Source organism: Lacerta agilis, chromosome 17, assembly GCF_009819535.1.
Source record: "Lacerta agilis isolate rLacAgi1 chromosome 17, rLacAgi1.pri, whole genome shotgun sequence".
Taxonomy (NCBI): domain Eukaryota; kingdom Metazoa; phylum Chordata; class Lepidosauria; order Squamata; family Lacertidae; genus Lacerta; species Lacerta agilis.
In genome coordinates, this window is record NC_046328.1 from 15,024,688 (window position 1) to 15,039,845 (window position 15,158).

General features: G+C 42.6%; 1 protein-coding gene across 1 annotated transcript in view; it reads left to right on the forward strand.

Annotated features, from left to right (window-relative positions):
• The first annotated feature begins 7,693 nt into the window (after nt 1-7,693).
• Nucleotides 7,694-15,158, forward strand: part of SPPL3 (signal peptide peptidase like 3) — a 40,838-nt gene continuing 33,373 nt past the window's right edge. Inside the window, exon 1 of the mRNA XM_033174576.1 lies at nt 7,694-8,042. Within this exon, the coding sequence (XP_033030467.1) occupies nt 8,020-8,042 (23 nt within the window). The 5' untranslated portion in view covers nt 7,694-8,019. The remainder of the gene's footprint in view (nt 8,043-15,158) is intronic.

The window sequence follows — 15,158 nt, forward strand, 5'->3', positions numbered from 1 at the left end:
GACAAGGCCCGTTCTTGTGTTGCCACCCTCCGGGCCTCTCTAGAAGGAGGCACATGAAGAAGGGCCTCAGAAGATGATCTCAGGATCTGGGTAGGTTCATATAGAAAGAGGCGGTCCTTGAGGTATTGCAGTCTTAAACTGTTCAAGGCTTTATAGGTCAAAACCAGCACTTTGACTTGGGCCTGGAAACTAATTGGTAGCCAGTGCAGACTGACCAGGATTGGTGCAATATGCTCAAACAGTCTTGCTCGGTGAGCAACCTGGCCGCTGAATTCTTCAGTAGCTGAAGTTTCCGAACCGTCTTCAGAGGCAGCCCAACACACATATAACACATTGCATAACACATTGCATATAACATATAACACATTGTATAACACATTGCAGTTATCTAACCATGGAGTAACCAGAGCATAGACAACAGTAGTTAGGCTATCCCTGTCCAGATAGGAGCGTAGCTGAGCCACCAGCTGAAGCTGATGGAAGGCACTCTGGGCCACTGAGACCACCTGAGCCTTGAGCGACAGCAAAGGATCCTGGAGTACCCCCAAGCTATGAACCTGCTCCTTCAAAGGAAGTATAACCCCTTCAAGAGCAGGTGACCTCCCAGCCATCTGGTCTAGGGAACCACCCACTAAAAGTGCCTCAGTCTTATCTGGATTTAGTTTCAGTTTGTTGGCTTTCATCTGGTCCCCTACTGAGGCAAGACACTGGTCCAGCACTTCCACTGCCTCACCTGCAGATGTAAAGGAGAAATAGAGCTGAGTGTCATCAGCGTACTGCTGACAACGTACTCCAACCCTCCGGATAACCCCACCCAGTAGATTCATGTAGATGTTAAATGTGTGGGATAGGATTGAGCCCTGCGGAACCCCACACTGAAGGCTCCACGGGGCTGAAAAGCATCCCCCAAGCAACACCCTCTGGGAACGACCATCCAAGTAGGACTGGAACCACCGCAAAGCGGTGCCACCCACCCCTAGTTTGGACAGTCGCTCCAGCAGGAAACCATGGTTGATGGTATCAAAAGCTGCTGAGTGGTTGAGAAGAATTAACAGGGACATGTTTCCCTTGTCTCTCTCTCTCGACAGAGGTCGTCATAAAGGGCGACCGAGGCAATTTCTGTGCCAAAACCAGGCCTAAACCCTGATTGAAATGGATCCAGAAAATCATGTTGGTTAAGAATATAAAGCAAGATTTGACGGATAAGTCGCAGCAACAGACTGGTATAGAGGTGGCTTAAAAAGTGAAATATTTAGGAATTTGGTTGACATCGAAAAATATAGACTTATTTCAGAATAATTACACACCGGTGTGGAATGGAATAAAAAAGGATCTGGAAATATGGGGAAGGATGAAACTATCCCTTTGGGGTAGGATATCGGCTATTAAAATGAATGTGCTACCAAAAATGTTATTTTTGTTTCAATCAATTCCAATAATCAAGGGGGCAGCGATATTTAAAGAATGGCAAAAGACGATTTCAAGATATATCTGGCAGGGGAAGAAACCAAGAATACAATATAAGCTTTTAACTGACAGTAAAGAAAGGAATGACTGAACAACAACAACAAAAGCCTTTGTTGGTTAAAGGAATGGATAATGTTTTAAAATGTTGATTTGCTAGACTTAGAAGGTTTTGATAATAGGTTTGGTTGGCACACTTATTTATGGGATAACAAAACAAAGGTTCATAAAGGATTTGGTAACCATACATTCCGAAGATCTCTGTTTGAAGTATGGGATAGGTATAAAAACCTATTAGAACGTACAACACCGTGGTGATTGTCACCTTTGGAGGCGATGAGTGTGGGGAAAAAATTAATATAAGTGGAAATTGGATTACTTATGAAAAACTATTAAGAAAGGAAGGAAGTAAATGGAAAATGAAATCATATGAAGAAGTAAAAGAATATGTAAATGATTGGTTGCACTACCGTCAAATCAATTAAATGTTTAAGGAAAGTCTGAAAGAAAATGGATTTGATGTTAACAAAACAAAGTTTGAAAGTGAAATTTTGAATAATAGCTGTAAAATATTATCTAAAATGTAAAAAATACTGTTGGAATGGCATTTGAAAGATGAAGAGGTTTAGTCGGTGATGATACACTGGACTAAAGATTTTGGTCACAATATACAGTTGGAGGATTGGGAGAAGTTATGGAAAGAAAGTATAAAATTTACTGGATGTACTGCTTTGAAAGAGAATATGATTAATATGATGAAAATGATGTATAGATGATATATATCACACCAGTAAAATTAGCCAAAATGTATAAAATAAGTAATAAATGTTGGAAATGTAAAGAGAAAGAGGGGAACGTTTTATCATATGTGGTGGGAATGTAAGAAGGTGAATGGCTTCTGGGAAATGATATATAATGAGATGAAAAAAATGTTGAAATATACATTTATAAAGAAACCAGAAGCAGTTCTGCTTGGAATTGTAGGAAAAGAGATTAATATACAAGATAAAAAATTGTTCCTATACACAATGACGGCAGCAAGAATGTTTTTGGCACAGAAATGGAAGCAAGAAGAATTACCGACGATAGAAGAATGGCAGATGAAGTTAATGGACTATGCAGAATTGGACAAGATGACAGGAAGAATTCAAAACCGGCGGGACCAGGAATTCCTGAAGGATTGGACTAAATTTGAGAAATATTTGAAAGACAATTGTAAACAACAAATCATGCTAGTTGGTTTGAAAAAAGTTTTGTAAGCTTAATTTTAGGAAATATTATGGAGATAATTAATTATTGGGATAAAAAGTAATAGTGAAGTTGGAAATACAAGAAGTTAGGAAATTTGAAAATCTTGAGAAGTGGTTGATGGAAATCAATAATATGTATAAGTGATGAATATCAATGGATGTTTAAAAGAATGTATGCAAAATTTAATAAAAATTATTATATATAAAAAAGAAATGGATCCAGAAAATCAGTTTCTTCCAAAAGTGCCTAGATCTGGTCTTGCTCCAGAACCCTGCTCAGGAAAGGAAGATTAGCAACTTGCTGGTAGTTACCGTGTTTCTCCTAAAATAAGACACCGTCTTATAATTTTTTTCCCCTCAACAAAACACAGAACGGCTTATTTTCAGGGGATGTCTTATTTTAACTGCTTCACATCGGTACGCTGCATAGCCACGCCTCTCCAGGCTGTTTTAATGGGAGGTGCCGTGTCACTATGGCTTATTTTCGGGGAACGGCTTATATTTCGCAAATGCATAGAAATCCTGCTATGGCTTATTTTATGGCTATGGCTTATTTTAGGAGAAACACGGTAGGTTTTGCGAATCCAGGGAAGGTTTCTTAATGAGTGGTTTTACCACTGCCTCTTTCAAACAGGCAGGGACCACCCCCTTTCTTAAACCGGCAGGGACCACCTCCCTGGCCCAGCCAGCTGTTCCCTCCCTGCTGGTTTTTATCAGCCAAGAGGGGCAAGGGTCTAAAGCGCAAGTGCTTGCCCTGACTGATCAGAGTACCTTGTCCACATTCTTGAGCATTACCAGCTGAAATTAATCCAACACAACAGGACTAGACTGTGCTCTGGACGCCCCATGAGATTCATCTGCTATAACAGCAGTCAAGGTCTTGGTGGATGCAAGCGATTAATATAACTAATAATTAATATTAGTTATATTAATTATTAAATTAATTCAATTAGATATATTAAGTATATTATTTTTATCTTACCAGTAGATACATCATTGTGGGGGGAAAACCATGTACATAAAAGAAAAGCATCTTTTTGGAGATCAGTGCCCCTTGTAAAGAAAAGTATCTAACAACACCCCCCCCCCCATGAAATTCAAAGAATCTTCAACAAAAGGGGATACCTGTTGGCATCTTTTGAAATTAAAGAGACAAAACCTGAGTCAAAACTGCTAACGAATTCACTATCCCTGAAACTAAACCCATGGCTAAAGCCATATAGCTTTTTGGGGAAGTCTTTAACAGCTGTCAAAAGTGATCTTCTTTCTGGTGTCTTGCAGGTGCTGCCCTGTGTAGCCTGAATTCCAATTGTATTTGGCTGTATGTCATCTGCATTGGCATCTTTCGTACCATACCATCTGACACCTGTCAAATAACAGTGCAATCGTTTAAAGAAAACACTTCTCTGTAAAAAATGGTTAAGAGTGATGATACTTCTGCTTATTGGCAGAATATGATTGCAGAATTGGCCGGAGGCAATAATGCTTCGGAATGCCAGTTGCTGAAAAGCTTAGGAGGGGAGTGCGCTCTTGTGCTTGGGTCCTGCTTGCAGGTTTCCCACACGTATCTGGCTTGCCACTGTGAGAACAGGATGCTGAACTACATGGGCCGTTGGCCTGATCCAGCAGGCTCTTCTTGTCTTCTTAATTGGAGAGTCCTTGTTACAGACTCTAAATAGCTTTAGGGGGATCAGGACCAAAGGTCTACATATTTCCAAAATCCTCTTTTCCACTGTATAATGCAGCTTCCTATGTTCCCATCGTTTGAACGACACCATTGCATTGAATCTACACCTAGGAGGCCTATGTATAATATACATATGTAATGAATCAGATCTAAGTTAGGGGCTGTTCAGAGACCCACGGTGTTTTAGGAGTTAATGGGCTCCCCAATTTGAGTGGCAGATACCCCTTGGGAGGCGGGACATTCCGCTCTTTAAAAGGAGGGAGCAGCCGTTAGTGTGAGGAGAGTGGTGACTGGAAGAAGGAGGGTGTGGGGCCAGGTTAGGTTTAGGTTAGTTTAGGTTAGGATTGTTGAAGATGTGTATGTGTTGCTGAAAGGAAGAATTTACACTGTTAAGAAACTAAGCTTATGAACCAATACTGAAACCGTTATGCTCTGTAAGAAATAAAGATCTCTTGTTGTTGAGCTAAGAAAATATCGTCGTTCTTTTGCTCCAGCGAGTTATATAGGCTCTTGAGGAGGGGAACTCAGGGAAAGGACAAAACTAACCTGAAAGGCGATAGTTTGTGTCTTGGAGTTCCCTCAGGAGGGGCTAGCGGGCGGAAACCCTGGTATTGCCACAGAGTTGCTAAGAGGGCTTAGCCAACTGATATAGCTAGGGGATCTAATAAAGAGAGGCCCCGAACTGTAGGCAAAGGAGAGGTTAACCCCTGAAGCCCAGAGCAGAGGATATAACCGCCACGGCCACTGGACAGGAAAACTCCCGTTACTAAGAAATTCCCAGATTATTAATCAAAGGGAAGGGCAATAACAGACAAACCTCAGAGGGACAGGTGGGGTGCATTGTAATTTGACCCAGAACACCTGATTAAAAATTCACTTAGTAACAAGGGGAGAGTCTGAAGTGGAGGTTCGTCGCATTAATACCAGTAGGCTGCAGGAACAGCTCATCCACTTTGTATGCCAGCAGCATCTTCGTATGTAGTTCTGCTCGTCCACTTTGTATGCCAGCAGCATCTTCGGATATCGTTCTGCGCTTCCAGTAAATGTGAAAAATATTTGGGAAGCACAAGTAGGGAGGAAGGACAACACATTTTACTGGTCTTCATTGATGGCTATGGAATGAAAGGAACCCAAACAAGTAGGCAGAGCCAACAAATTATAGGTTTCTTCCAATCCTCTTTCCTGCTGAGTTCAACAAGAGTAATGCTTGAAAAAATTTTTTTTTAAAAAAATATTTTTTTCCTTCCAGTAGCACCTTAAAGACCAACTAAGTTTGTTCTTGGTATGAGCTTTCGTGTGCATGCACACTTCTTCAGAGCAATGCTGAAACTGAGGAGGAGGAAGCTGACAGTCAGTTCCAAAAGAGAAGGCAGGCAGGTGGGAGCTGCCTGAGGGCAGAATAAGGTCGGTGGGGCAGTGTCCCATTTGCCCTAATGGACCAGCCTCCACTGTTCATCCACCATCTCTTAGAACAGAATAAAACTGAGTAGAAACCCAAATTGAAGTTTAAAAACAAAATCCCACATATCGTCTCCAAAGCCTACAACCAGATGTTTCAGCTGCTGTGGATGGCAATAAGAAGAGCTTGTTGGATCAGGCCCAATGGCCCATGTAGTTCAGCATCCTTTTCTCAGTGGCCAACCAGATGCCCCATGGAGAATCCCACAAAGCAGGACCCCAGTACAAGAGCGTTTTCCCCTCCTGCAATTTCCAGCAGCTGGTATTTGGAAGCATTGCTGCCGCTGGAGGCAGAGAATAGCTAGCACCCATCGATAGCCCTCTCCTCCATGAATTTGTCTAACCCTCTGTAAAAGACATCTGGGTTGGTGGCAAGTTCCGTAGTTTTAACTATGCGCTGCATGCTCACTAGACGACCTTGGGGGCCAGTCGTGAACTCTCAGCCCAACATACCTCTCAGGCTTGTTGTAGGGATTAAATGAAGAGCCATGTATGCTGCCTTTGAGGAAAAGGCAGGGTGCAAAAGTAACAAATATAATACTGCACAATGCTATAAAATTATTGTAATTCTTTTAGAGCCTCCTCCTAGATTTTTTTCCCCTCCTGCAATTTCCAGCAGCTGGTATTTGGAAGCATTGCTGCCGCTGGAGGCAGAGAATAGCTAGCACCCATCGATAGCCCTCTCCTCCATGAATTTGTCTAACCCACTGTAAAAGACATCTGGGTTGGTGGCAAGTTCCGTAGTTTTAACTATGCGCTGCATGCTCACTAGACGACCTTGGGGCCAGTCGTGAACTCTCAGCCCAACATACCTCTCAGGCTTGTTGTAGGGATTAAATGAAGAGCCATGTATGCTGCCTTTGAGGAAAAGGCAGGGTGCAAAAGTAACAAATATAATACTGCACAATGCTATAAAATTATTGTAATTGTTTTAGAGCCTCCTCCTAGATTTTTTTTAAAAAAGTCTGGTTTCTTTTTTTATATATAGAAATTTTATTGGAAGTTCTTTTAGCATTTTAAAGACTAAAAATCATACTCATTTATAAAAAAATGATTATCTCTAAAAAGAAAAATGAAGAAAAAATAAATAAAACGATCTTTACAAAACACAATCGAATTTTTAAAACGCTGGTTTCTACATTGAAAGATTGTTTTGTTTTATATATGTGTGATTTTTTTTTTGCTTAACATATTTTAAGTTGCTATGGCAGAAAAACACCGCCTAATAAATTTAATAAATAATAGTAACAATGCTATATAATGTACAATGCTATATAATGTATTGCCACCTCATAAATAAACAAAACAATTTGTAGACAGCACGTGCTAATAACAAAGCAATACTAATAATATTCGATGGTGCGAGTGAGAGAAACCGCCCGCCCGCCCGCCCGCCTGCATTTTCCGAGGGAGCTTCGCCGCACTCGTTGATCCCGGCGGGGGAAACAAAAAAGAATCCCTTCCATCCACGGGGGTGGAAGCCGCGCAGGCGCAATGAGATCATCTTAATCTTCCCCGCCTCCTCTTCTCCTTAAACTCGCTTCCATCTGTCGGTTCACCTTCATCCCAACAATATCCCACAGCGTGCTGCGCGCCGGCCCTCCAAACAAACAGATAAAGACAAAAAAACCCTCTTTCTCCTTCCTCAAAGGCTGCTGCGTCGAAACACGTGAGCCTGTTGTGAGCACGTGATCCGCCAGCGTCGCTGGCGTGCGCGCGCGTTCCCCTATCAAGCCCCGCCCCTCGCTTTCCCTCCTCTCCCCCCCCCCCGCGCTGCCCGAGGACGAGCGCGGTCTCGCCTTCGGAGTTGGTCGTTGGCCGCCCGTTCCCCCTCACACACCTCGGCCAGCGCCGCCGCCGCGTCCTCGTCGTCGTAGCCATCGGTCATGAGGCCCGCCCGCCGTCGCTGGAGCGCGGCCCAGCTGCTGCCGCTGCGGTTTGTGTGGCGCGGCTGCCGCTGAGGCGTCTCCGCCCGGGCGGAGGGGGTTCCCTTCTTCGCCTCTCAGCCGCCGCCGCCGCCGCCGAGGCCGCCATGTTGGGCCGGGAACCGCAGCGGGGCCGCCGCTGAGCCCTCTGAGAAGGGGAGAGGGATCCAGGAGGACACGACGAAGACGACGACGGGAAGGACGAGGAGGGAGAGGAGCGGCCGGCGCCGGCGCCATGGCGGAGCAGACCTACTCCTGGTGAGGAGGCGCCGCTGCTGCTAGGCCTCTCCCGAGTGGGGGAGCCTCTCTCTGTCTGCCTGTGGAGGGGCTTCCATGGAATGCCCATCACCGCCGCTTCGGCCTCTTCCCTCCCGCCATGGGAGCGAGAGCTCTCGGCCTCAAAAGCAGGCTCCGGCCCTTGGCTGAAGGGAAGAAGAGAGAGCGGGGCAGGTCTTTTCCCCCATAGGAATAGTTTCCTCCCCACACCCCCCTGAGCGAGGTGGCTCTATATTCTACTACTACTGCTGTTAAAGGCACAGGAATAAAGGCCCGTGGGGAAGTTGGCATCTAGCAGTCGCCATCCCTCCTTTCTCTCTCTTTCTCCCCCCTCCTTTTCCTGACCTAGCCCGCTTTAAACCTACCAGCTGGACCCGAAGGATGCCTCCTACAGTGGACGTTCATTGCTGTGTGCATGAGGGGATAGGACGTAAACAAGCAGGAAAGATCTGCCCAGGGGAAAGGCCGAGCTGCAGCAACCTGTTGAGAGGTTGGCAGCCTTGCCACCCCCACCCCCAAGTTTATTTCGTCCAAACTTGACACTGTGTCAGAGAGAGAGAGAGAGAGAGAGCAGTGGGATCTGTAGGTACCTGGCAAAGCAGCCCTTGCTGGTTTCTGGAGTGGCTTGACAACCTCACTTGCTCCTTTTGCTGCTTTTTGGGCTGTTTGTGTTTTGGAAGTATCAAAGCATACTATGGGGGTGGGATTCATTCATAGTTGTCTCCTAATTCCCAAGTTCTTGAAAGGTAGCTATGTGATAATGATCTTTTGATAACTTGGAACATTTTACAAATTAATGTGAAGAGCCTTCTGATTCAGATGCATGAAGTAAGTAGGCAGTGGTGTATGGCTGGTGTGTATTCAGTATGTGTACATGCATCTTGCAAAATCTGATTCTCATACCATGAAAAAATTTATAAGTGTATGTATACACTAGTTTCACTCCTCCCCGCGGTGCTTGCTACAGAAGATCCTGTTACAATAAACTACTTTGGTTTTAAGGCACCACAAAATCCCAGATGCACAACATTGGGGTGGTGATGTATTTCACCACTTGCTAGGCTGAATTAGAGACACCTGCCTATATGGTGCAATCTGTTTTGCCATCAACCAGTTATTTAGAAGCCTGGTAGTGAAAGAGCACAAATGTATCTCTGAGAAGATAATTTCTTATATTAAAAATGCAGAAGTGTAGAAGCATCTTTCTCAGGGTCCAGGTGCAGTGTACCTGGATTAAAGGAAGAAGACAAATGCTATAAGCTTACATTGTCTTGATGATGTGGTGGTTATGATTTGCTTGGTTATGGTGGCAACTCCAATATCAGCTTTTGGCGAGGGGGTGTGTGTTGTGAAATATTCTCTAGTTTGACACACACCTTGCAGATGTGGTCATGTCCTGATGTCTCCCTGCTGTAATATAAGAGATTGTGTTTGAAAAAAGGCATTCCTATTTCTTTGCATATTTACTGAAAAGTAAGCATCACAGACTTATTCCTGAGCAGCTATGCATAGTTGCAGCCTGATCCAAAGCAGGTTTGCTTGGGATGTAAGTCCCATAGGCTTGAATGCAAGGTGGATGGATGACATTGGAGCCATTGCCACACAAAGTGCTTAAGGGGGGGGGGGAACAGTTGTTGGATAAATAACAGTGTTTTCTACTTACTGCCTTCTATTATACATTATCTTTGTGATCGTTACAACAACCTACTAAGTCAGGTTAGGTTGATGTCATGAGTGCTGACTGAAAGTTCTCAACCTATATAGAATGGAGTTGGTTTCTTATCAGACATTGTTATTATCCCACAGTAGGAGATTAAGTGAATGACCTGAGTTGGACTGTCTAGGCCCTAGGGACTTCTGGCTCAAGTGAAATTTGAACTAGGGTCTTGGTGGTTCATATTCTTAGTCCCTTTGCCAAACTAAAGGGCTAGCTAGACTTACTTTCAGTTGCCAGCCAGATGCCTCTGAAATCTCACAAGAGGGTGTGATGGGAGTACCATCCTCTCTTCCTCCTAGCATCTGGTACCCACAAGCACACTTCTTCTAAATATAGTGTTTCATAATAAAATTGCAGGGAGCTAGGCTTTAAAGTGATGTGATCATCCAAGAAATGGTGTGTGAATTCTGGATGATGACTTAGATGGGGAAGATAATGGTTCAAATCAGTTTTTAACTATGAACTTTATTGGTTGGTCTTGGGCACATGGCAGTAACCTGGTTCAGATGTTACAGACAGCCGCCAATCCATGTTTGATGGTCTTGGACTTCTTCCTTCGCTTTGCTATAACTATAGTTTGCTGTAATGTCCAAATCAGGTAAACTGGGAATGGGGAACCTGTGGCCCTCCAGAAGTTGCTGGATGCCAACTCTCATCAGCTCCAGTCAACATGGCCAATGGCCAGGGATGGTGACAGTTGTAGTTGACCAACATCTAGAGGTCTAAAGGTGAGCCAACCTTGAGGTAAGCTATGGTTATTACAAACCAAAGTTTGCTTCCAAATCAGATTTGCAAGTATAGTTTCTGTTTTGGGGTGGAAGCAAACCAATAGCTGTAACAAACCAGGGATAATTGATGGGGAGATGTGATATTTCATTGACAGTCTACCCTTGACTGATGTATATTCTGAATAGTGTCCGAATAGCTCTTATGTGCATTCTGGGATTAAATAGAATGTAGAAGGAAGAATATGTGCACAACTTTTTCCAGTGTTACTGGGGGTGCTGAAGAAGCAGATTTCCTGATGGTATGGAAAAGCCAGTAATGTGGGTTTTCTAGAAAATTTTCTAGAAAGCCTTCAAGGCAAGTTTAAACAGAGCTGAGTGGGCCTTGTTGAGCATATTTAGTTGACTTGCATTTATATATTTGTTTACAGTACTATTGCTGTACATGCTGCTTTACAAAGAACAGGTATGACAGGTCCCAAGCCCAAAGGGGCTTACAGTCCAAAATAGACACAAGGAAACAACAAAGGAAGGGGGTTGGAAATGGAAGGCACAGGATTGCTTTAATGACATGTGCTACGAGGGTGATGAAAAGGTTTACCAGGAAGGTTGAGTTTTGAGGAGGAATGGAAAAGAGGCAAAGTCATAAACCAAAGTAAGAAATAAGGTCATGCTAATTTTGCATCCTTAATAAACACATGAAAAGCTTCCCCCACAAATAGCCCAAAGTAGTTTAATTGAAGTACCGGTATTAGGTTTCCCCTCCCTCAGTAATGTTCACTTGTGATGCTGTCCTGTAGACATGTGTGATTTAAATATGACAATCAAACAAATTCAGAGGCGTATGTGATTTTTAAAAATTGGAATACAGTCATACCTCTGGATACGATCGCTGGAGGTTGCGTTCGTCACAGGATACGCACGCCGAACCCGGAAGTACCGGAACAGGTTCCTTCCAGGTTCGGCAGTTCGTACATGCACAGAAGCGCAGAATCGCGTTGCGCACATGCGGCGCTTCAGGATACGTGCCGTTCAGATTGCGAACGGGGCTCCGGAATGGATCCCGTTTGCAAACAGAGGTACCACTGTATTAAGATGTAATAGCTTATATGTCCCTTACATTGTTTAGATTTTAAGTCAAAAATTGAAGACACTGAAAACTGTTAGCATACTAAAATCAACTATGTTCCAGTCTAGACACCAGCCCAAAAACTGCAGGTCAGGTCAGGTTGATTTTTTTTTTGAATTTGCAAGGAGCTTGTGCATGAAGCAGCCCTACTTTTTAGTGCATATGGAGGCGCCCTTGGGCTGCTCTCTCAGCTTAAGGGAGACATGGAGTAGGCAGTTTAAGCAAATTTAAGATTAATTTTAACTTGTTTTATTTTTCTTGTATCTGTTTACTGTACACGACTTAGAGACTGAAGTGTTATGTGGTATATAAACTGGAGAAATAATAATACTAAAAAGCCTGAATAGCTCTTCACAGAAATATATATGATTTCTAGGGATAGTTGCGTGAAAAGCATTAATTAAAATTGTAGTTTTAGTTCTAAATATTGTAGGCATTTCAGTTGCCCAGTCTGATTTGTTGTATTACTAACTGATTTCCTGAAATGGACATGGACATTTTTTTGCCAAAAATATAGCAATGAATTTTCTTCCAGAAAAAGAGCCGCCTCCCCTTACATCACTGGTCCTTATGCACATACACCTCTTACACGTGCAGGATCTATTTATAACCTGAATGTAAGTAGTGGGTGGGAGCTGTTGCTATGATCCCACTTCCCTCCATTCAAGTGTGCATTCATTATCCTCAGTTTGTCATCTGAAAAGGACTTACGGTTTGCAGTAGCCATAGTTTGCATGATTTGGATGTCTCAGCAAATTAATACTGAGAGAGGTAACAGTGTTAAGTCTGTTGCAGCAAAAAACAACAAAGACTAATGCAGCTCCTCAAAAACTATCATATATTATGGTACAGTGGATGCTTGGGTTACGGACGTAATCTGTGATGGAGGCACGTCCGCAACCCGCAGCGTTCGTATCCCGCAGCGCCGCGTGTTCGCACGTGCGTGACGCAATTCAGCGCTTCTGCGCATGTGTGAGCGCCGAAACCCGGAAGTAACCCGTTCCGGTACTTTTGGGTTCAGTGTGGAGTGCAACCTGAAAAGACGTAACCCACAGTGGCCGTAACATGAGGTATGACTGACTGTATAAGCTTGTGTGGACCAGAATCCACTTTATCAGATTGCAGTTATCATTTTCATGAACTAAGGTCATGCATAAATCTGAGGCCTAACCCTGCTGGGCAAACTGGTTTCTTCTTGATATCTAAATCTCAGAGTAAAATACTTTGTAGAATTGTTATGCTGAAACTGCTTTGAGGCAGATAAAATCAGTGTTAGAAACTCATATATTATAAGATAGGCATCAAATGGCTCCTTAAACCAAAGTTACAGTTGCTAAAACAGAATGTCTAGTTGCCATTTTTGGGCAAGGCAGCTCTAAAGTTAATTTTTTAAATGATGGACCAACTGTGATTGATTATCAGTTAAGCACCTGATAACAGCTAGAATAAGAACTTGGAGAATTTAAAGAAAAAAAGGTGCTTGATCCAGGGACAGTCCAGTTATATATTGGCCTATTCCTACCTCTTTTTCTTAATGGTGACAAAGACCATCCATAACGTAAGAATATTCTTCACAACTGAGACTACAGCATTGGGGTGGGGTAAGTGAAGACAAGCTACAACAAGTAACTATAATGTTCACTGCTCCTGCTCAGGTTGCATAGAAAAAAACATTTTGGTTTTTGAAATACATTCTGATTGTGCAAATAAAAAATAACTAATAGAATTCTACAGGATGTGGTATTAGTGTTTGAAAACAGTCAAGATACAATGATCCTCAGGCATGCATCTCTAGATGGTGGAGATGTCAGATGCCATCCTGGCACCCAGGCGTCTTCACTTGGTCACAAGTGGCTGACAGCCAGGTGCAGAATGTGCCTGGTGCCTGGCTAATTCCGAACACTGGATAAAATGTAACAGGATGGCTAGAACTAGAAAAGAACGGATGTTCCTTGTTTCAGGTTCCTTCAAATACTTAATGAGCTTTTGTGTCTCATAATTTTGTTTTTGCTCAGAATGCTGATTAGCAGTATTTTACAGACCAGGGTTAGCCAGTAAGTTGTGTCTTTGAAAGTTAAAACACTAATTCCAGAGTATCACAGCCTAATATAGCACTCCATATTTTCTTTTAAACTGTGGCAGCACACCTGACATGTATAGTTTTTCACAGAACAAATACTAGTTTCAGAGAATCGCTTGTTGTTGAAATTAAAAAGTGTCCATATGTAGAAAAGAGTTAACCATTATGTTACCATGTAAAATCATAGTGACTTGCTTACAGAGTTATGGTAAGGAGTACAGTTAGATAATGCACGTGAAGTGCTTTGACCACTTGAAAGTGCTATACAATTTTAAAATAGTAAATCACTACAGTGCTCTGTGGAGCAGTTATTGAGTTTTCCTTGCCTTTGAAAATTTGACATATCTAAAGGTATGTCTAAAGTATGAGGACACTATGTGCAGTTTAGTGGGGAAAGGGAGAAATGTTATGTAAGGGTTGGAGAATTAATATTTAAAAGTTAAGATGTGTATAAGAGGGCTAATAGTAATCCTTAGTCTCGCCCTACTTTTGCAGTTGAAGCTGAGCTCCTGCTTTAGGCCTAAAGCAAAAGATTAAGATAATATTCCCAACTGCAATTTTTTAAAATTTTGATTTATAATATTCTTAGCTAACTTTTGACATCTGTTGTGTGAAGTAACTCACTAGATCAAGGGCGGGAAACCTTTTTGGCCTTGTGGGCCAGATTTTCATCTATCTCTCCTGCCACCTGTGGACCAGCATTTGACAGTTGGGCTGGAACACACCTGTGAATAATCTGATGTAATAATATCAGGTGATTGACATGTTGTTTGCCCTGCCCACCTTCCAAAGTTGGCGCACCATGGAGATAGTGGCCAAGCAGAATTCAACTCACCACCAGCTGTTGGGCCAAGCATTTCTGGGTGTCTTAAAACATTTTCTCTTCTTTTTGAATTTTTTAAAATAAGGTTAATGGGTGCTTCAGGTTATGTTTTTAATGTAATAGACTAAATACTGGTTCTAAATTTATAATCTCTAGAGGATAAGCTCTTCAAACATCTATGCACGGAGCAAAGGAAGATAACGGTCAGCTTGGATTTACATTGTTTCTAAATACTCAGTAGATTACTAAAGCTTAAATTCCTTTTGTATTGATGAGACAGTAGTCAAAATGCCATGGAAAAATCTGTATTTGACTTTCACCTGTACTTGTCTTGTACTTGATTGCCTCTCCTTTGTTCTGTGATGCAGGGCTTGCTGGGCCTCAATTCCTGTATGCAGGGGCAAATGAAATAAAAAACACACACATGCAACAACCTAATTTAAAAGTTGAGTGCTTTGTTTTCTTGCTTTATTTCTCCTCTTAACCTATGAAACCCTGCATTTTTTAAGATGCAGGTGTGTACAGTGATGTGGAACAGAACATACACCAATCCTTTATTTTTCCATGAATTTTTTTCCATTTCATGAATTCTTTAGTAAAAATGAGTGGATGCCAGTTGCAAAT